The sequence below is a fragment of the Malurus melanocephalus genome, unplaced genomic scaffold (assembly GCF_030028575.1).
Source record: "Malurus melanocephalus ecotype Western Australia unplaced genomic scaffold, MMel_1.1 scaffold_175, whole genome shotgun sequence".
Taxonomy (NCBI): domain Eukaryota; kingdom Metazoa; phylum Chordata; class Aves; order Passeriformes; family Maluridae; genus Malurus; species Malurus melanocephalus.
Genome location: NW_026623407.1, coordinates 947,325 through 970,432, shown reverse-complemented (window position 1 = coordinate 970,432; position 23,108 = coordinate 947,325). Strand labels below are relative to the sequence as shown.

Here is a 23,108-nt window from a genome sequence, read left to right as displayed (position 1 = left end):
GACAGAAATTCAAGGGAGCAACAGCATAACGCCTGTGGAAGACAATGACGTTTGTGTATTTGTACACTTTCATTTCTAAAGAGTTGGGATAACAGCATGGGGAGAGGAGCAGAGGTAGGAACAGGAATCTCTGACAGAATTACCTAAGGGCACCAGCCAGAAAGCTAAGGACAGGAAAGCACATGGTGATTGATTGGACATTGCATGAAAAGCTGCTGCCTTTTTCCACGTGCCATGGAGATGGATGTGAACCATGTCACGAAAAGCAGGAACAAAGGAAGCTTACAGTAATTATCAGAGCTAATCTGTCCTTCATTTATCCATCAACAGGAGAGGAAGTGGCAGTAGACTTTTAGCTGCAATATCTATTTCCTCTTGAACTAGATCTCCCAGCAGAGACTGCACAGGAGACCACTTCCATGAGAGAAGCAAAGTGACTGAAATGAAAGCTAATTGCTGCATCTCTGGATGGCTAAAGCATTTTAAAATCCCTTTCCTCAAGCACCGTGATGCATACGTATCATACACATAAACAGTCCTTCATATTTATGCTGCTACAGTACAGGTGCTATTTTATAATAACCTGTCTTGGAATTTAAAATATTTGCACTGGAACTGTTAAGTGTCTGGTAGGAATGCAGACTACACATTTTTAAAAATATTTCTCATAACAATAGGTATTTGGAGAGGTTAAATAATTACTTTAAATAAATAYGTTCCTAAGCCAACACCAAAGCTGTGATTCAGATGATCAAGCAGCAATTTCTAAAATCAGAATTTRTTATGAGCTTGATTTCATTATTAGGTTTACACTGTCTTTAAGTAAACAGAATAATAACGAGGGCAAGCACACACTGAAGTACCATAACCTAACTTGTAATTTCCTCTTTCATTTCTAGAATGAAAAAGGTTATGAGCAAGCTACCTCAAAGCTCTCAAGCACCCTCTCCAACATGCTAGTGAGGACTACAACCTAATTTTTTTTTTTAAGCAGTAGCTCCAAACCCTTTTTGCCACCACRCACAGATAGGTTAACCATGCACAGAACATCTCCAGGTACACAGGCACTTACTGCTCATTCATATTCATGGCACAAGCAGGTGAGGGGCTACATGCACAAGAACATGCAGAATTAGACACTTCCCTCCTTCCTGTGTTATCTCCTTCCACTATCCATAGYTTTGCATGTTTCTGGTTGTTTAGCAGATAAGACACTCTTAGTGGCATCTCATTTGGTGCAAGAAGGAAGTTTTGAATGACAAACCCCTCCTACTGCTTTCACCACAACTGGTTTAACACAATAGCTGCCAATATGGAAACACTTAGATCAAATTTCTTATTTTTAAATAAAACACATACACAGACCTCTGTTTCTATGTTCTTTTCATTTCTATAACTGTGGTATCTCAGAATATCTTTCTGAGCTAAAACAGATCTCAGGTAAAATTCTCCAAAGTGTCTGCAGTTCAACTGACATTAATGAGAYATATGGTCTTTGGTATCACAAGTGCATTGGAAAACACTGCCTTTCAACTTCCCTTTGAATACTACCCTTATTTGAATTAGATCCCAGGAAATTACACCCCAGTTGTTTTCCAAGCTTTATCTATCACTGAAAACCCTTATAAAAACCCTTGCCAAATGTCTCAGGATTTCAGGTCAATCCCTCAGTGTCTGCTCCRGAGACAGACTGCACTGAAGCTGCTCTCAGAAGGTCAGACCTCATTCCAGGGAAATTTCACACAGTTACCATTTTGCTGTGAAGCAGAGCAGGCTTCAGGGAGGGTCCCAAAGTCTCTTGCAGAGGCAGCAGGAGGAGGCCAATATCACCTCACAGAGCATGGTTWTAAAAGGCTTTTTGCTGCTTCACAGAATTTCAAAAGAACCAGTAAAGGGTAATTTATCATCCTTCCCATCCCTGTTAAGCTCACAGTGTTTCTGACCATAGAAAACTCAATTATTCGTTTATTTTACCATCTGTTGCTACAGCATGGGTACAAGAAAGTTATTTGAAGGGAAAAAAAAAAGTTGAAAACCACAACCATTTATGAGCAGGCAATAATTTTTGATCTCAACCTCATCATTAATGAACACACTAGTTTTAAAATAGAAAAGTCATGGCTAGACATAAGACCAAACAAATATTATAGTTTTGATATGCTTCAGATATAGCAAAATCATAAGGAAACAGAACCATTCATTTCTACACTAATGAACAAGAAAAAACTGCAAGAAAGTAACTGTCAGCCACAGAGGGTGGGTTTGCTCTGAGATTGCAAATAAACGGGCAAATGGTAACAAGGCACCTCATGTTTGGCAAGCAAATATTTAAATTCTATCTAGCAACACAATACTTGCCTTGAAATGTGTAGGCTCTCAGCTTTCCTGGCACGTGGGAGAAGWTGCTTTGTTCACATTTTTAAACTAAGATTGCACAATACCAGCCAGCTATTTTGTCCGTGTGATTCAACGCAAGACAAGGATGCAGACAACCTCTGAATTTTATTTAAGGCTTTCTTTCCTTGTTTATTTACTCAAGCCAGTAAGTAATTTTTTAAAAAATCACCTTTGTCCACAACACAAGAGTGCCTTTGCAGAAAAAAAAGGAGTCTGGGAAGATTGAATACCATAATTCCCTCTAATTTTGAAAATGATCACTGCTGAATGCTTTCTGAGGGTAAAAGTGTAATTGGTTATAGATCAATAAGTAATTTCATTCAAAAGGAACTCAACTGTTCCTGAAAGTAGAGACATTCTCAAATAAAAATCAAAGTAACACATTAACGAAGTTCAGACTAATCTAAACAACAAAATTTTATACTGCCCTAGTTATGTTTTTCTCAATTGATCATTTATTTATGATGCCATAAAACTCCATATGCTTYCAATTTTGATTGCTAGTTATTTGCTGTAAGGCAGCCAAAATTACTTTTYTAGACTTCCTAGCCTGACAGTGTTCCTTTCAGCTTAAAATTTACCATCACAAAAGAATGGTGAAATCAGATGATAAATCCTAATATTAACAATAAGCACAGTCAGCTGTGACACACTGCAATTCCCCCAGCAGATTCCAGATTAAATCCCCCAGGATAAACATACCTTCCTCTGACACTGCTGAATTCTGTTCCATGTAATTACACTGCATCGAGATGCTCTACCTGTACAGGTATCCCAGGATGATTTTTAATTGGAAAGCCATGAAARGTAGCACTGTATCAAATAAAATACCCTGTGCAGCATCACATGCTATAAACCCTTATCATTTCGTTCACTGTTGACCCCAAAGAGCTCACAGACAAACCGCTATGTCTTCATTCAAATAAAACACATTTAAAACACACAAATGTATCAATGCAGCAACCATGCCTTTGTCACAGATACTTACRATATGCAGCTCTAAATAATCTCCAAGGCCAGTGGAACTGTCCACCCGCACCAGCACGGCCTCTTTCTGCACAGTACTAAACCCTATGGCCAGTCTGTCYGCCCGCGTGCTCGGCCGGTCGTTGGGAGGCCACGTGTAAGTGATCTGTCCACCTCCTTTGCTAAAGATATACGTTGTCCCCGCTGGAAGAAAAGAAAAGAGGAAAAAATAAAGAATAAATAAATACAATCAGCACTGCTGCAAACCCACACGGAAATCAGATGTCCTACAAAAATCAGGACGGTCTCACTTAGCAAATGGATTCATAGGCTGTACTTAGACATGAAAAGGTCTTTATCTTTAAAAATTATGCAGCAAGGGAAATATTAGTGGTTTTTATATTGTGCAATCAATGCAGAATGGAACTTAATTGCAAATGAAATGACTTAAAATACCATAGCTCTGATTCAGAAATGCATATCTATTGGGAAGAGTTCTTCAGCTTATGCCTGATGAACACGTTTCTGTGATGTGCAGGACAGGCCTGAGTTAAACCAAATGCTTTCCCCAACTGGAGAAATCAAGTAATTCCAGTTGTCTCATGGCTGACAAAAAAACCCACAACTACTTATTTACACAACGAAAATGATACATGGTGGTGGCCAGCAAAGCAAGATGTTAACAAATACGCTCAGATAAGTGTTGTACCGATCTGAGCTTTATCTTTTCACRGCAGATGGGGATAACAAATGGAAACATGCTTTGCTTGTCATGTCAGGACAAAGAGATTAGTCTGCCATCTGAGTAAGCAACAGCTTATTTGCATAATGCTCAATGTATATCTTTTAAAAGTGGAAGTCTTTACACATTCTATCCAGGGTGCACTTACAAAATCTATAATCTGCTCGAAACAAGTGCTGTAATCCAAAACCACTTAGCACTCAGGTGCTTAACTTCATCACCAGCATATTTCCTCAGAACTAAAATAGCAACAGATCTGGACATTTCCCATTTAAAACTTGAATCTTAACAGCAGCACAGAGCAGGCATCTGATCTTCCACTGGAAAAGTCACTACAAGCTGCCCACTCCTTTTCCATGAGGATAGGGCAAAGGGAGACAGGTTAATGCATTGTAAATACACGTCTTGTTTCAGTGTCTCAAAATGTGGCTTCTCTCAGTTTTATTGAATTTTATCTATTTTTTTTTTTTTTTTTTTTTTTTTTTTTTTTTTTTTTTTTTTTTTTTTTTTTTTTTTTTTGTTTTGGTACCAGGAAGAAATTCTTTACTCAGAGGGTCATGAGGCACTGGAACAGGCTGCCAAGGGAAGAGGTGGAGACCCCATCCCTGGAAGGCCAGGGTAGGTGGGGGAATGAGAAACCTGATGTAGTGGGTGACATCCCTGGGCCTGGCATGGGGGTGGAACTCAATAATCTTTACTGTCCCTTCCAACCCAACCCATCCTGTGATTCTATGAAAAGTAAATCACTTTATTCCAGGAAATGCTCTCCCTCTGCCCTGGCTTCCCATCTCCATGAGAGGAGATGGTACATAACAACACATATATATAATTTTCTTTCTTTCAAGGTTGACCAAAAATTCTCTGAGCATATAACAGAATCTAAAATCCCTTGAATGTGAGGACTTTTAAAGCCAAAGCCAAGAAGGACGGTACAGTCACACCACTTGTTCAACTCCCAGGTGCCCCAAAATCTTACTCTGTTTCCAAGAAAGACTGCTTTGTGTCAGTCACACAGCAAAAAGGACACCTAGTCCTTTGGAAAAGATTCCCTTTATTTCTAACATCACTTTTCCTTTGTGGAATTACATGCCTATTAATTAGGGATTTTTTCCAGTGCCATCACTTTGTAATAATTTATGCACTATGCAGAGCACTAAAACCACTGTAACCTTGTTTTAAATTAACCCACTTGCTAATGGCAGAGTGTGCTTGAAAGAAATCTGTTGGCTTTTCTTTTGATGCCAAAACACAAACCTGTATGTGTTTCAGGAAAGTTTGTCAACACTCCTCAGCAAAGACAAACACAAGAGCAGGTCTGTTATTTAAGGTTTTGCTTAAATCTCAGTGAAATCAGGTTTTATCTTTATAATAAAGAGTTTTGCAAGAATAGTGAAGATTTTGGCTGTGCCAGGATTGATAATGAACATGGACAAACTGTGTTTGTTTAGGAATGTGTTTGACAAAGCCCTCCTCTCCTGCTGTCCCACCCTTGCTTTCCTCCTGTGCAGTGCTCTGAAATGCGCAATAATCTGCTGTGTGGCATTAATCTCCAGTTACATTACACCCCAAAMCAAAGGGACATCAGACAGGTAATATCACTCCTGACAGCCCCCAGGTTCTCCTCTTTGCTGCTGCTCTTGACTTYAAATCTCCAGCTGACGAGTTGGGACCTCCGTGGAATTTGTGTCACTGTGGTGTCTGGAGTGAAAGGATTTGCTCTGTGTTGATGAAAAACTGAGGGCTTGATCCAAAGCTCATTAAAAACAGTGACAGCCTTTCTTTTGACTTCATAAAACATTGTGTCAGGTCATGAATGAGGTTCTTATAAGGAACAAAAATGAGAAGGCTGAGTAAAAAAAAAAAAAAAATCTCCTTCCACCTCAATGTCACAGATGAAACTGTTAGAATAGTAGGTAAGATTTAAGTGGCAGTGCATAATTCTTCTTTTCTTGGTTGTAACAGATGTGTTTACCCAATTTAGGAGACAAAGGAAAAGCCTGCCAAGCATGGTGGAGTCACACTGAATACAATGACCCAGAAGTAAGTCTTCAGATCAGAACAATGAGAGGCTCTGCTGTTCTTATTCAGAGCGAATCTTTGCTGCATTTTTCKGTTAAATACTGCCCTTCAAATCAACCAGTGAAGAGCAATTCATTCCATGCTGCTGCCGYATTGGAGCCAAGGTCAATGCCAATGGAGCTGGATAAATCTAGCTGTAAACCTTAAACTACACGGAATAAACATCAAAGTTTAAAAAAAAGTATCTTTTATCCACGAGAACATGTGGCTTATGGCTTTTTATGACAAAGCTTTCCCTCCTCTAAAACTGCCCGTTTTGTAGCTCTTCAAACTGGCTGTGTCTGGTAAAAGACTAATTAATCCATGCTGATGAATACAGATCTGCCTCTGTCTGAGCTGTACGGGGAGTCACGTTCTTCGAATTTCCTGTATTAATTATGAAAAAAATGGGTCGGAAGCCATTTGAGAATAGATCCTCTGGTGTTTATATTTCAAGAAAGACAAATATAATAATGTAAAATTTATTACYCTGGGATTGATCTCAGTTTATAGCCCGACCTCCCATTAACTATTAAAAGCTGGAAACCGAGCAGTTGTTGGGAACAACCCCCCTCACTAYCAGTTTTGGATATGTTAAGAAATAACAGAGGAAACCTAATTCACTTGGTTCATAAAGGCTTTTATGCTCCCTGACAAACCTCATAATGTCTCTGCCGCTCTTTCAGAGCATAGTCACGAAACCCCAGCCCTCTCCCTTCTCTCTCTTAGCTTGTGGCACCGTGTTGTTTGGGGTTTATCATCTCCAGACAGTTGAAAGCAGCAGAATTACAATGTCAGGAATAGCAATGCCATCAGCACAGTACTTGTAAGCAGGCAACTCTGTAACATGCCAGTTGTATCTCCCAGCCCCAGAATTTACTGCATAATTCTTTATGCTTCCATGCATCTACACAATGTTTAGGAAAAATGTCCACGGAGTTCTTTGAAATTCTTACCCGTGAAAGCACCGTTCCCATTGTAACAAACCGCCAGTGGTCAAGATACAGTAATGTTTTTTAATGGCCTGGGTCTCTGAAGTCCTACTTGTTTGCAAAATTCATCTTTATGAAATAGTGCATTCATTTCAGCACAGTCTGGCAGCAACTCAAGGACATCTGCTTACCTCTACAGTATTAAGCAGATAAATATTTTGTTTAGTACCCATTTAGTGCATTTATTATTGTTTATGACTGCAAAGCTTTTCAATATTTATTGCTCTGAAGTCACATTTGATGTAGCTTAGTAGTTTGCTCAAATCAACAACAAATCAACAGCTTTCTACCTTCCTCATGCTCATTCCAATTCTGAGTTTAAGGTACATTGCACTGAAGGGTAATGTACATAATTCCATTTTTCCCATATAATGTAAGTTGCATAATGTTTATTTTCAACATTCACATCAGGTTTCAGATGCTGGAGAAGTGAATGCAATGGTTTGATTGAGCTCTAGACCCTAATAAACTATGATTCCATCACACTCGGTGACTGAAAAACTAAAGATTGGAGCCTGTAAAGTTCAGTAATGAAAACTAATAGCTGCACTTTCATCAATAGAAAAGCAATTTTTAACTATTATAAAAAATAGGATGGGTAAGTACTGCTAGCAACAAGAAATTACCCAATAATGTAATTTTCTTCTTTCTGTATCTTATCAGTACTTCATTCTGGGCTACAATGTGAACCCTCTTATTCCCACTGGTAAGTAATTACTGCATTGATAAATCTGCTGAATCCAGTGAGACTATTTGTGCAGGCTACTACTAATTACCAAAAATGAACAATTTACAATAGGAAAACATGTGTGTGTGTATATATATATATATATATATATATATATGTTCACAAACACACGATTGTTGTCCAAACATCTATATGAAGTCATTAATTACATCAACTATGTTTAGGGGAGCATATAAATCCTCATTCATACTCATTTTTATATATCCATCGATGTATTTTCAGTCTGCACAAGCTGAAGTTCAGAAAAACACACACGATTTCTGTACATATTATTTATACAGATTTTCTACAGTAAGTAAAGAAAGGAATGCTTCGAGCCAGAAACATGATATGAGGGAGAAACCTGAGAGGTAGAGTGGGTGGAGAAGGGGTTACAATATAATCAATTTGGTGGATTAAAATACAACTCTTCTCTATTGTTTCATCTTAGGCTTTGAGGAGTTATTAATAATTTACACAAAAGAGAGGATTTATGCCATAGGGTTGAGGTGAGGAAGGTGTGGCCATTAGGGCTAACCATGGGAAGGAGACAGGAAAAGCTGCTGGAAGAAGTATTTCAAACTAAAGACCAGATTCGACTGAACACTTCCTGAAGGCATTCTGATTCACTCTCTCCCACAAACCTGGGCAGCAGCCTGAATATGGATTTGACTGCTCTCCTGCAAGAGCAAAATTGGCTGTTTGATAGCAGAAAAAGTATATTACATAGGAAAAGAGAAAATGGTCATATGGATTATTGCCTGTAGCTCTCCAAAGAGCTGGAGCCCCAAGCTCAAGGGGTAGCAGTAGATGTCTTATTTTCTGGCTAGATTCTCCTAGATTTGTGGCTGATAGGGTCTAGGAGTGTTTTTGTGATGTTCCTTTGACCAAGCTTGGCAAACCTTGATAAAGGTTCAAAGTTTTCCTGGAAACTGGTTGCTACTCTGAACAATTTCAGTCCTTGAACCCATCTGACTGCATGCCTGAACTGGGACTGCTACAAACATTCTTAACATATGTCATCTGCAAGGTCACAAACTGTACAGAATAATTCCTTAGTAATGCAAATAATTCACTCATTGATCTTTTTTTCTTAGAAAGTAACTCTAAGAAAACTCATTGGCCAAAGCAGCATTGACAAAGATGGTTGCTGGGGTTTATTATTAATATTGTCATTAATGACATCACCTTTTCTCTTCAGGTAAAGGTGCTGAGGAAAATAAAGCAAACAGAAGATGTTARTCTGCCTCCTAAATGTTAGTCAGCCTTTTATGGCACCCACATTTCACTGTCTTACAGCTGAGCTCTAGAAGTCAATGTTTCTGTAGGAGAGGCTGAAGCCACAACCATCCAAACTTCCAACACCTCAACCAACTCATTTAAATCAATCTCCAGGTGATGATTGAGTCAACAAAGCAGTACCTCCTACTCCTAATTCACACACAACTTCACCTTGCATCACAGAACTCCTCCCAAAGCACTGAGGTGACCCTGATTTGGTTTTTCAGAGCCTACAAGACTTTCCATCACATAGCATGTTTTCCAGAGAGGTCAGTGAACCAGGGCTGTGAGTGCTTTGTTACATTCAGCCATCCCCAAGAGCTGTCTCCAGTGAAGGTTTAAGTGATAACAGAACCAACACCATCTCAAGCCATGCTGAGCATCCCAGCCTCCACAGTGGCATTTATTCAAGATTCAGAACACTAACACAGAAGCAAAGCTCTTTTCCACAGACCACAGAAAACCCCCAAGTAAACCATTCCTTTCTCTACTTCTCATTTCTTTCAGCCTAAGGCAATTGAATTTGGGCAGCTGTTTATATTTACCTTGCATGCAATAATAAAGTGGGCAAAAAAAAAATGCTCCATTCCTGTTCCACAAGTTTTTGTCATTTAAATTATCCAGTTGCTATCAAGCTCTATTGATTTCAATAGAGTCACTAAGTGAATAGACAACCAAAATTTGTGAGTAACAATGGCCCAACAAATATGTATACCTGTAAAGAACAACTCTGACACAGCCTAGCATCAGCATTCCAGCATCATTCTTTTCATAAGTGACATCATTRAAATAAAAGTTTCAAAGAATTTAAGGAATTCTCCAGCTAAAGTGATTTTAATATTTTAAATCAAGTAGCATCTTACACCCCAAATGRCCCCATTAATTTAGATTAGATCACTTATCTGGAGCAAAGTGCTACTCAGTTTGAGTAGGGACATTGAACTAAGAGCCTTCAATTGTGCTTAAAATGAATATAATTTTGAGAAGGACCTTAGCTAAGMAAGAGCTAGCTGAAAGGACTCCTAAGTGAAATTAAGAGTATCTGTTCCTCTGACTTATTAACAAAACATGAGCTGATTAACAATGGACTTGTTAGTACTAAGGCCCTGATTCTATAAAATTATTTTCATTAGCTTTGAAATGTCCACAGGAAAAGAGTTCTGTGGTTAGCTGATCGCAGTAATATGTTCATTTATATTAAAAACCCCACTATTTTATGAAAGGATACTGTCTAACACAGATCTGACACAGAGTGATAAAATTATTGTYTTTCTCCACATCCTCTCAGTTTAAAATTTTTGGGCTGCATATTACCTTATCAGTTTTCCAGTATGGATGCTATTCAGAAGTAATTGGAAACACTTCTGTATGAAATGTAAGGCAAATAATTCCCCATTAGGGCTTTGGACATTTATGCAATGTAGATGGCTAGAAAATGATGTATTTTGGAAATTAAAGCCTGCTTTAAATGTCATATTGCACTCAACATGAAACATTTTAATCCATTATAACTCTATTAAAGGTAACAAGGATACAACATGCCTGATTCTTAAAGCTTGCCAAAAAGTCAGATGGGAATTAAAAGCCAAATGTCTATAAATAAGGGAAGGTTTTATTCCTCCTACAACCTTGTCGGCATACAGTTAAAGAGAAATTCCTTGAATGCTGGCTACAGAAGTGGAAATTGCGTGGTGGAGAGGCACATATTAGAAAGCAATAGATGGAAGAGTATTTCTGAGCAGATAAAATATAAAAGCTTCAGTAACAAAACTTTCCTTGTCTGGCTGTCCAGGAGCCGCTCTGGAGTCACCCCACATCACCCAAGATGGGACAGGGTCCCTTCCCAGCTCCAGCCCCCCAYTCACAGACACACCAAACTCTTCACCAGCTCCACCCTGACCTTCACATAGCAGAGTCCTGGACCTCCAGAACCTTAAAAGAATTTAATCAAGGTGCAATAACTAAATAACATAATGACAAAATCAAAAAACAGCTGAAGCTGGTGCCTTCAAGGGGAGGCACTGAGCAAAGGAACCCCCGTGCTTTTCTAACCTCCACGTGTGCCAGAGTCGGTGTGGTCAGCTCCCGCTGTCCCTGAGTGTCTGGTGTCCTGGCTCCTGCCCCTCAGAGCCCAGCCTGCAGCTGCACACCAAGCTGCTCTAAATGTACTCCTCAACACCMCTGCCAGACTGAAATCAGTGAACTCAAGTACTCCCAAAGGCAGTAGGACAATTCCAGTCTCTACTCTCCCAGCATCAGGAAATGTCACGGCCCAAACTTCAATTTAACTGCAGCTGCAATTGGTTCCATTAAAATAAATGAGCTGCACATGCACTGATTTGCTCTTTTGGCTTATCAGTTGTGCCAAATCCAAAATGAGCGCAGGGAAGGGGCTGGTTAGTTGAAGGGATTTGTAACAGGATGCAGGAACTAGGACATTAGCTCAAATACTATGCAGGTTGATAGAGACCAAATGTTGTCACCATCTGTCGGTGCCCTGCGTGAAATCATTTGGTGGTTCCAGTCCAGGGACTTTACAAACTCAAGAGATACCTGGCAAAAGTCAAAAATTCCTTAAGCCAAGTAACTGGAGTTGGTAGTGTTTCCAAGCTTGCTGACTCAGCTGGGAAGCCAGAAAGTGTAATACACAAACCAGGGCTTGAGCATCTCCTACAAAATAGTCCTGCACAGATGTGCATACAGGCCAAAAAMCAGYAAAMGAAAAACCAAARTCAAATATTCTCTGTATAGGTCCATCAGAAGGCAATGTTCTTTTCACARATATAATAATTAAGTCATTATTTCTAGCAAAACATTAATGCCTGAAGTTATGTTTTTATTCAAGCACCCACAGCAGTATCCTTATTATCAGAATTGTTGTGTTTCTGGCAACCTTTAAAAATATCCCTCCTGTTCTTTAAATGGTGATCAAAACATCTGAAATAGCTGGCCTTCAGTTATTTAATAGCGTTAGAATGGGCAGGAGCTTGGCTGCAAATGCCTAGSATGCTTCTAGGCTAAAGTCTTTATTTCTTATTGGCTTCCTTACTAATACAATATTCCAGTTATCCAGTCTTGCATTAACTTAGTTATTTTTAAGTGACGYTTATATTATGCTCCCTGCTAAATCGTGCATCTTGTAATTTAATCTTGAAAAATCCTTAGAGAGCTCTCAAAAGGAGCAAAACCCTGTCTTAGAAGAAAGGCCTAGCACATGCTGAAAATGAGAGTGCTGCTAACTGCAAGCCTGCTAAATTCACTGAAAAATGAAYCCACGCCCAAGGATGTCAGATGCAGGGCTAAGATAAGGTGTTGCTGCTGCTTGCAGCAGAAAGATGGTTCTGACAACACCACAACTCAGAGGGTTTGCAGAGAGGAAGTCTCTGCTGAGAGCAGGCAATTGTTTTTCATGGACCATGTGCAATGAAGTTTAGCATTGCTTGTTTGCAAAAGTAGTGAAGAGTAAGAAGTTCTGTGGCATACATGCTCTCCCACTAATTACTCAGCTACTAATATTTAGCAGACAGAAATATCTGAATGTTTGTGAGTAGACAGACATGGGCTACAGCTGAAGGAAAATAGAAAGAGCAGAGTTTCTTAGAGATGCTGTATCCTGAAATGCAAAAATAGCAACCATTCTTCTGGTAACAAAAATGAAATCAAATGAAAAGCAGGAGATGAAATCCTTGGAAAAACACCAAGCCTCCCTGAAGCACACGAATCCACCCCTGAAGCAGCTGTTCAGAGGCATCTCAGAAGGAGACCTGGCACRGGGAAGGACTGATGAGCAATTTGCWCACAGACTGCAGCCTTGTGGCACTGTTACCATSTCCCCGATCCCAAGCGTGAACAAAAGTTCAGGAYATTTCATTTGRTACACAAACTAAGTTTTAAAGCCAAAGCTAGTCCCCACCAGCATTAAATATAATCAAACCTCCAAACACTATCAGGCAAAAGAGGAACACGATAYAAAAGCCTCTGCTTGGCTGCCTCAAGGAAGCCTGAAAATAAGAACCAGCAAGCAGCCACAAATGATACTTTATTTGGAGAGTTTTCATGGYTATTATCTCAAGGATTGACTTTGGAACACCAGTGTTTACTTACATTATCAAATCTGCACATGAGACAAACAGTGTTTAATCGGGGTACACAGACACAGCTGTATTTGTGCTCGAGTCCTTAAGGTTATTAACCATTCTAATAAGAGCTAACAGGGGCCAGCCAGGTTGGGCCAATTCGCTTCCTTCCCGCTTCTTTCTCTTCTGCTACATAATAGATTTTCAATTGCGGCCTGGCACTGAAACGCTATGTGCTTTGTCATTATGATAATTGCTGTCATTCTTCTTTGCAAAGTCCTTATGCTGTTGTTTGTAAGCAACAATTCCCTGCCAGCTTCAGAGGATAAAGAGCTGCAGTGAAAAATATGCATCTTAATGCTTTTCACTGGTTTACACAGTTAAGTAATTAGAGAGCATGGTTTAACCACTGGATTCCACAACAACGTTTGGAGAGAACCTGACAAAGGAATTTTGGGCTCCAATCTGTTCAGTCATCTCACCAGGGACTAATTCAAGTGCCACTGGCTGTATCTTAGTTCACTCCTGGATGCAAGAGGGGTGAGCAGTTCATCCCCCTCTCAAGACTAACTCAGCCCAATTAGTGCTGTGATTTTGTGTACCCATTCATTTCCAAGGGTCTGTCTGAAGGAMATTAAGATTCTTTTTCATATCCTGAACTGAGTATCAGTATTCAATAGTTTGGAAAGCCTTCCTCTAACACAGTACTTTGTAGTAACATACACAAATATGTCAAGAATCCTTCACACCTGTAAGCAGTACCAATGCATGTGGAAAACAATTCTGTGAAGAGATGTGCTCAGAGAGAAACCATTTTTCAACAAGCATTCTTCTGAGTTTGCTTAAAAAAAAACCCAACCCAAAATAAACCTGAACATTTCCCACGAAAAGAAGGAGAAAAACAATTATACAAATAGATGAGACACCAGTGCTGCAGCTCACCAGCTTGGAAGTTTTGAGGATTCCTGCACTACAGCATTTTCTCACAGCATTGCTGTAACATAGATCATGTTTCCACATCACAYACAAAGATTGATTCCACTGAAGATATATAAATATTGAGATAGGGATTGCACGCTATTTGACCTCAAATGKTTTAAGTTAAATTTCACAAGTTGTAAGAAAGACTCCCTGTCCATTCATGTAATGAGCATCAATCAGAAATTAAGAATCACTCTTTCAATCCAGAAGGTTTTGTTCATATCCTGTTCAGCTCTCAAAGGACAATACCTGCTCACATGCTGGAATCTCAGCACGAAGGCTATTCAATGAGAGGCTGGCTTTGTRATGATATTGCCAGCATTTGTAATAACAATGCAACCTAAACACTGCAATTAAACAACAGAGTAGTATTTTTGGAATACCCCTGCTGCTCTAAAGTGCATTGTGAATATTAACACATTCCAGTAAATTAGTTTGCACTCATTATCATAAGCAATTACTTACTGTTTAGGTGCTGCTGATATTAAATTGGCAAGCAATTTGCAAGAACTAATACATACCATAAAAAACTTTTCAAAATTCTAACAGTACAAAAAGACAAGTGTTTCTAGTAACACARTGCCTTACATACAGATGTCTCTCTCAATATAAAAATTATGTGTATCTCTTCCTATCAGTTATCTTTTTCCAGCAGCAAGTGGATAACTAACTACCYGAGGCTCTGTGACAAACTCTTTATAAACTTCGTTTTGATTCTGTGGAGTAAATCAGAAATACCTCAGGCCAAATGCGACAGTAACAACTCATTCACACCGAAAAAAGAAAGTGTTTTCATGCTCATTTTTGAAAATAATAGTTTAGAAAATATATCAATGTGAAGCTCAGTTCTGTGCTCTCAAAGCTATTACTTTCCTGATATAACACTGTCAGACGGCGAGGGTAAATCAACACCTTTGTCCACAAGAAACATCCAGGAACAGAACAAAGCATGGAGAACCTGTCCTGCTTTCAGCAATGACAACAACATAAGCCTGTTTCTCTTCAATCCAAGAAAGCAGTAATCCCAAAGGAAAGACAAACTAATTTTCTGAAGGACACTTAGTGGATGTGACAGACATTCCCAGTCCGGTGTTCTGCTCACAGATCAGGTGGCATGAGCTGAAGATAACCCAAAGAGCTTTGTGGGGAGTCTAAAGCAAGGGGAAAATTTTGCTTTGTTCCCTATTTTGCATCTTGGCAAAGCTTCAAATCAGAAACACTGAAGTCTTCTGGCTTGCATTASACCATTGCTCAGGCTGCTCCACACGCAGAGCACAACCAAGGATGGGGGTCAAATGAGAGAGTGTGCAGCAGCTCTGCTGTTATGCACTTTATGCTCCCAGTGAGCTGAAAAGCCTCAGGATGCCTAGGTAGAACTTCAGACCCAGGTTTCAGTAATACATTCCCTAATCCTGACCTGGTGGGATCGAGCACCTATTGGAGCCACAGCTGAGGGTGTGGGACTGCAAACTGCTTGGATGGGTATTGTGCCTATCTATTTATGCAAAACTGCTTTTACTGCAGCTGTGAGCCTTAATGGGGACCTTGGGAACCCAGCACAACATAAACAAAGCACTGCAGTTTAAGTAATTCCCAGAATACATTTCTAAAAGTATAACTTGTCATCTGAGGTCTCAATCTTTCAGGTCTGGAACCAATTACTGCAACCATCTTATCTTGCAAAATACACAAGACTGTAATAGAAACACTAATGCACCCTTAACTCCAGGAGCTCCATAGTCTGCTCTGCTCAACTTTGTACTCCTCTGTTATAGATTATTGGGTTGAAAATGTCTTTGCTAAAAATAGGCATAACTTTTGAAAATAATTTAGTCAGTTCTTAAACATGTTTTATCTTAGTCAAAGCTGGAGCACTTTTAGCACCTTTCTTGTCACTGTCTTAAAAAATACGTTTTTAAATGATTATTTTTCAAAATAAAATCTTCCAATTAACTTTGTGAAGTTAAACTACTGACTTTTGCAGCTAAATATAATATGTGCCTTGGTCTCTGAAACAAAGTAATGAAGTTCTCATCCAATTAGCAAACCCAGTAYTGTGTACTTATTGACCTTGAATAGAAAAAAAAAAACAAACTTTGAGCAACTGTTTGTAATGAGAGTAGGGCTTCAGTCACTTCATATTTCCCCTTTCATCAATCCTCCATTCCCTCCTTCTCCTAATCTTAATCTGTAGAGTTCTAACAAATTGTTTGGTTCCTAATGATGTGGTAGCCATCGTAAGCAGTTCCCAGAGCCACAAGCCACGTCCCCAAACAATTCTACCTCTTCTGCTTGGGGAGAAAAATACCTTACAGCTGATGTTCAGTATCACTGTCCTTAAGCTACTAACTCCTTGTAGGCTAAAACAGAAGGAATGGAAGTATCAAATTACATTTTGATAAATAAAAGATGATGCATAAGAGCATGCAAAGAAAAGCAAATTTTTCACAACTCCCAAAACAGCTACTTCTACATTTTCTGGAGAAATCCCGACTGCTCTACAATCAGGGTCTTGGCTGTACATGACATTTAGACCCACGTTTGTTAAACTATAACTATAATAAAAAGCACAGGAATATTTCCTTAAATGGGAATTTCTATTCATTCCAATTAAACCTCCTTAATGTTTAAGGAGGTATAAACCCAAGTAAGACTTTTTTCATAGCTGCATTACACAGAATCTTAGCAAYGACGGAAAGTGTATATTTCAGGAACAGGATTCCTCCCTAAAGCCWCATAATCTAATAATATCAAAAACTAAGGGAATCTGAACTTTCACCAAGAAAGAGTGAATTGTAATTTGTGTATGTGACCCCAAAATATCCTAAAGCTATCTCAAAAAATAAGGAGGAGCTCCTAATTTGCACATGCAAATGACAAGGCATTTCTATGCTCTGTAGCAGTTTGCTTTTCATCCTCACACTGAAACCTACACGTGAGCCCTTCCCTACACAGATCAGGTGTGGGTTTAAGGGAAAGCAGAGGACAAACAGAGGCCACAAATAAAGGAAAAATACAGAAAAGATCTCAGGATTAGAATTATACTGCCTCCCTCCAACAGTAACATCCACAGGACCAAATCTGACACTTACAAAAGGGTCACAGCAGGGCACAACCAAGGAAGAAAACATTATGAAGCGATTAAAATTACCCTGTGAACCTCTTTATGCTTATGCAAACATGAGTCTCAAAAGATGTTGGACCTAAAGAACAAGTCTTGCTCTGACTGTTGTGCTGGTGGCTGGAGAAGTCTGCTGCTGTTAGCTCAATCTGATAAACCTGACATAATCGTAAAGCACARCCAAACCACGAGCAAATCCTCTGAATGCACATCAGACAAGCCTGGATCCCTCAAACCCCAGACTGTTATCCCACGTAGATCATTGCCTCCTCCCTAGGTCAGCAGTAATGTCCAAGAAATTCAGTGATGCACTGCTCCAGGAAGCTGATGCAGCTCAGCTGATGCGTCTTCCTCCTCTGGAAGAGCCTGGGTGGCCCTGTCTCAGGACTTAAACTGCCACGTGCAGTCTCCTCCTGGCACCTRAGTCTGGGAACACTTCAGGATTTTGTGGMTGTTTCATCTGCTCAAGGGMTTAAACCCTCATCTGCTCAAGGGATTAAACCCATTGTATAAGACAAAAACTGATAAAGAAAGAATGAAAGTCACAAAACCRCAGATAAAGAGAATCCATAAGGTTCTACAGCAATGCAAACATAACTGATTGTCAGCTTCGACAAAACTACCTCATTAGATCTGTTATCAAAATGAAGGTCATATTAAATAATACTAAACAAACCCTGTACTTAATACTGATATTCATATTAATGTTCATCAAAGTAATTTCTGTTTTAAAAGGGATGATTATTTAGCACCATTATCAGTCTCAGCCTCAATACTATGCTGTCACTAAYATGCAGAAGCCGCAGCTTCAGAAAAAGATTCATTATCTCAAGTGCTGAGTCAGTGTGAGCTCTGGATCTTGGACAAAATTCTGATTCTGCGCAGAAAAAACCTCCATTCTGTTTGAGCAAGACCCTGTTCCCCTTAGTCTTCCCTCCAGCTGACCTGGATCCTTCATCAATAACTGCATTTTTTTAATTCTGGACAGCATATAGTAAACTGCTTTCTGCAGCAATTTGCACTGATGGAAGAGAGCTATTGAGGAAGTTTCTCCTCCTTTAAAGAAGACACTTTTGCTGTCACATCCTGCATAACAATCAATGTTTCCCCTTGCTTCTTTCAGCTGCTTTCCAAGTTGGCAGCTTTAGGAAAGCACTTTCAAAAGAAATCAAATTGGTATGTTTTCCTGSTGTTCTTCTATGCAATGTTTAATAAGGAAATAAAGTGCCATTTCATCTGAAAAGATGCTMTGGACTATCATATTTTGGGATTTTTTTGCCTCAATGTGTTTCATTTATTTATTTGCACTCAASAGAGATAATAAAAGAACAAGCAGCCTGACCTTTGGACAACTGTCAAAAAGCCCAACTCTGCAATTACAACAACCAGTGTGACCTTCTTCTCTACCTTCAGCAGCCAACAATCACACACGAGCAAGGAGAAAAAGGCAGCCTGGCCTGTGTAGAAAACCAGCCTTGACAGGTCAGGTAACACAGCCTGTTCTCAAAGCACTTGAAGATGAGCACTTTGTGAACCCTCTCGAGCATCTGGGACCCAGCAGCTGAATTCCAGAGCTGTTCCCTGTGATGCCCTGCCAGCAGCAGCTGCCAGCTGTGCCACAGGAGATCTACCCATGTTTCCATAGCTCTGTCTCTGTCACCTCAGACTGGATATGGTAYATCATCTGTTTTTCTGAGGGCACCATCAACACCTTGTTATTTACTCCTCCATAATCCATGTCCAATTTTCACAGCTGCACGTGCACAGAGCTGGCAGGAAGGGCTTGGAGGGTAATGGTTCTGTGCATGGAGACCTGAGAGTCTCCAGCCTTCACCCAAAGAAACCATGATAGCTTGTTCCCTGCAGCACACTGCAGGAAAAGGACTGCATTATGGGCCAAAGTTTGCTTCCAAAAGATTTCCAAGATCACCAAAAGCAAACATTGCAGCAGTGATGGAAGGTAAAACTCAAAGGTTTGTTTTTTTTTAATATGAAGAGTAGAAATCAAGAGTAGGGCAGAAATCAAGGGTAGGGCAGAAATATCTCTTTAGTAAAGTATAAATATTTATACTTTACACTCAAAGTATAAATGAAGAGGAAGCCTATCACGACTATTGTTAATTCTCAATAGTTCTACACTCCAAGCAAAATACAAGCAGCATATGTCAGTCACGCTCTCAGAAACAGAAACAGCCACTGTGTTTYCTGGCTTCTTTCTATACTGCATCAATATGTGGCTTGGTTTTATTAGGAGAAATACACAGTGCAATATCCTATGCCGTGCAATATGCTCCAGGASTCAGAGGACATGGGGTTGATTTTATTGATTCAGTTTTCACACTACTGTAACCCCATTGCTGCCAGCAGAGCAGTTGGAAACTGCAAGCAGATTCTAGATTGATAGGCTTGGGTATTTCTAATTTTCTCATGCATACAGCTAGGTTTATTTCTTTTCTTTTTTAATTTGGATTTTCCTTTCTAATAAACCCACTGCTGCGGGACACCTACTCAATGGTACTCTAGTAAAAAAGGGATAGAATTCATTCCATTACAGGCATTTATTGGTATTATTAGGATTTTACAACATGATAGCATAATCTATCCTTTGCCTGAAGTAAACACTCTTAAAGGAGAGTCCACAGGGAGAGTAAAACTGAAGCATTTTTTAAAGTGGTGAATACTAATCAGATATATAGCTGGAGGAAAAAATAATGTTATAACAGGAAGATACAGCGAGTAGACCACGCGACAAGCATGATACCAAGGAATCAGAAAATGACTGTAGCGTGTACTTTGGAGCAATGAGAGGGGGAGAAGAAATCAAGGACAAACTGGCAGGAGGAAAATATGACTCTCACTGATAGGAGCTAGGGAAGAAAATCAGGATAGAAAGGTGAAGATTTGAATGCTTGTACTGAAATCAGCACAGCGGGAAAGATGAGGCAGAGATTTCCCAGCTTGTGTCCTCAGGCTCTGCTCCAGCTCAGGAAGGGACTATCAGGGTTTCAAGTGACCACTCACATTGTAATGATTGGAGGATACCTGGATTATCGTGGATCTTGCTGGAGATGCTTATGGATGTGCTACAGGATATTTGGACTCTTTATCACCACACCTCTGCTATTCAAACAGGTCCAAASTTTCCTGTAATCTTTCAGCTCTTTATTCCTTGTTTTTTCCTATGTCTTGGTGCTATTGAATTCTTGTCCACAGAAATGTTAACCACACTTGGGGCTTCCATAGAAATACTCAGTAATAATGTAGCCAGTCATTTACTGAGCTCAACGGAAGAACTGCAGCACAAAGTGCACAATAACACTGCCTATTTAGATTATGGGAGATAATAGTCTCATAAATTGCAACTACAGTTAAAGTGATCAACACTGACTCTTTCTTAATAGGCCTATTACAAGGTCAGTAAYAGAGGAATAGGAAAAAATCCAGTGTCTGTAACCGCTATTGCTTAGAAATCAGGTTTCCCATTTAGTGCTAAACCAAAAAAAAAGAACAAAAAAGCCATACTGTACACTTACTGCCAATACAGTTTCTGAACTATTAGCAAATATCATTTAAGAAACCTTTCATTACTGCCTGTTTTCATTTTATTAAGTTAACATGACAAAACTAAAGGTATTCAAAGCAAAAGTATTGATCCCAGTGATTGGTTCCTTTCTCACAAACACCGAGGTAAATTAGGAATAATTCACCTGAAGGGAAACAGCCAAACTGAAATGAGAAGAGATTGTCTCTGGAGCTGTAAAACTGGAAGCACCACATGGAAGAAGTTGTATATCACAGAGTGAAGCTGAGGTGAAGCTGCTCTCTCAGAGGAAAGGTGTGGGGACACATCTCCAAGGGTTGTGTCTCCCTTTCTTTCCTTAGCTCTTTCCCAAAGAGCTGACTGGCAACGGAAAGAATTCCTGCCTGGGATGCCTGACTGCCTGCAGCCAGCTTAAACACAACGCCTAAAGTCTGAATCCTCCTTCCAGACGAGACGATTCACCCTTCCTCAGTACGTCCCAGAGTTATTTATGCTGATTAAAAGCAGGCAAGAGCACTGCCAACAAGTTCAACTGTGTGGAGAGGGGCTGATTTTCTCTGCTAACACAGGTGGAACAGAAGGAGCAGTTCAGAGGACAATAGGCAGCAAAGAAGAAATTCCCAAATGGTTGATAAAAGAGATTATAACAACTACAATTGTAATAAATAATTATTTAGGCTTTGTTAACTGATTATGGGACGAAGACAGGCACCAGGAGCAGAGAGGCTGTAAAAGGAGACACAGAAAATATTTGCTTTGCACCAGCCCCGAGTTTGTACAGTATGAAGCTTACCGTGAATTTTGCAACTTTGAAACTTCAGCTAGGAATTAGTTCTTTCAAAGCAGTTTTTCCTCTTCTTTCAGTCTGTACACAGATAACAGACAGCACAGGGAACGTGCTGCTAATCAATCACATCCTCAAGCCACATCACTCTTGGATTTGTATCAACCCAATTTCAACTAAGCTAAATCACTGCTTCAACAAAAAAGCCAGAAGATAAATATTGGATGAGGAGTAAGGTGGGACCTGGGGGAAGTCCAGACATAAAATGCCCAGTAGGACAGAACAACAGACAGAAAAAAACTTGCTGGTAAACACACAAACAAACAAAAAACAACACAACAAAAATGTCTTTTGGTTGTAAAAGCGAATTATCATATTTGCCCAACTTCAAAGAAGGTAGAATGTCTCTAGAGATGCATTTGCATTGAGCACAGCACTGTTAAAATTGATGACAACTATTATTTAAGGAGAATCAACTTCTGTTTCCTGAAGGGGAGAATGCCACATGATGAAATGCATGAATAAGAAAAGAGAAGGCAGCAGCTATCTCTAGGCATCAGAGTGATCCATGTGGGTTCATAAACAATCCAAAGAGGAAATTTCCCTCTCCACAGAGGGTTACTCASAGCACCTGGAATCTGGAATCTAAGTATGTCCAAGAAGTCTATAAGGAGACKTCAAAGCCCTGAATTAGCCCCACAAATCAGAGCTCCAAAGTTAAGGCTGGGAKTATTGTCAAGATATTCATAGGCCCAGTCCATACTCCTAGGGGAAAATGGAAAAACACAGGTGCTCTACTTTCATGATCTGGCTTAAACCCTACTAGATCAGGAGATTATAAATTTCACACAGTGCATTAGGACTTAAATGCCACCTGTATGCTAAGGAGGAGTAATAAAATCATATTTTTTTAAATTTTTTTGTTAATGGATAGGGATGAAACATTTTCACCAGCAGCAGTTAGCATCCAATTTAAGTACATCACTGAACTGTCTTTGCTGTTGAAAAAGAGATCCAGCAGTGGTGATGAATGACTGCAGATGWGTTGGTACATTAAGACTACACACACAGAGCATTGTGAGTTGCTGCTGCTGTTTGTATTTACTACAAACAGAAAAAAAAAGAGAAGAGGGTCTGGGAGAAACAAAAAACAGGGAAAGTGCACTGCAAACAGAATCAAAGAGAAATCCAGCACAACCTGAGCACAGAGCAGGAAGGGGGGACCTGAAGGCATTCCTTTTTCACAGTGTGAGAAGCAAACTTAATTACTGTGAGTTTCTACAAGAAAGAAAGAGATTTCAAACCCCAACAAGATACACTGGACACTACCTGTGGGGTATTGCAGGATTCAGTTATTGACCACAACACCAAGAGTGAGGATTCTGAATTGCAAAACAAAACAAAACCAAAACAAAATAAAACCAAACAAAACCAAGCACAAA

The 23,108-nt window shown here is 39.6% G+C and overlaps 1 protein-coding gene across 16 annotated transcripts in view; it reads right to left on the bottom strand.

Annotated features, from left to right (window-relative positions):
• LOC130577361 (neurexin-1-beta) overlaps nt 1-23,108 on the bottom strand; it is a 647,097-nt gene that overhangs the window by 199,656 nt on the left and 424,333 nt on the right. For all 16 annotated transcript variants that reach the window (XM_057372640.1, XM_057372642.1, XM_057372645.1 and 13 more), the window contains one exon: nt 3,386-3,567. In XM_057372640.1, coding sequence (XP_057228623.1) covers nt 3,386-3,567 — 182 coding nt within the window. The remainder of the gene's footprint in view (nt 1-3,385; nt 3,568-23,108) is intronic.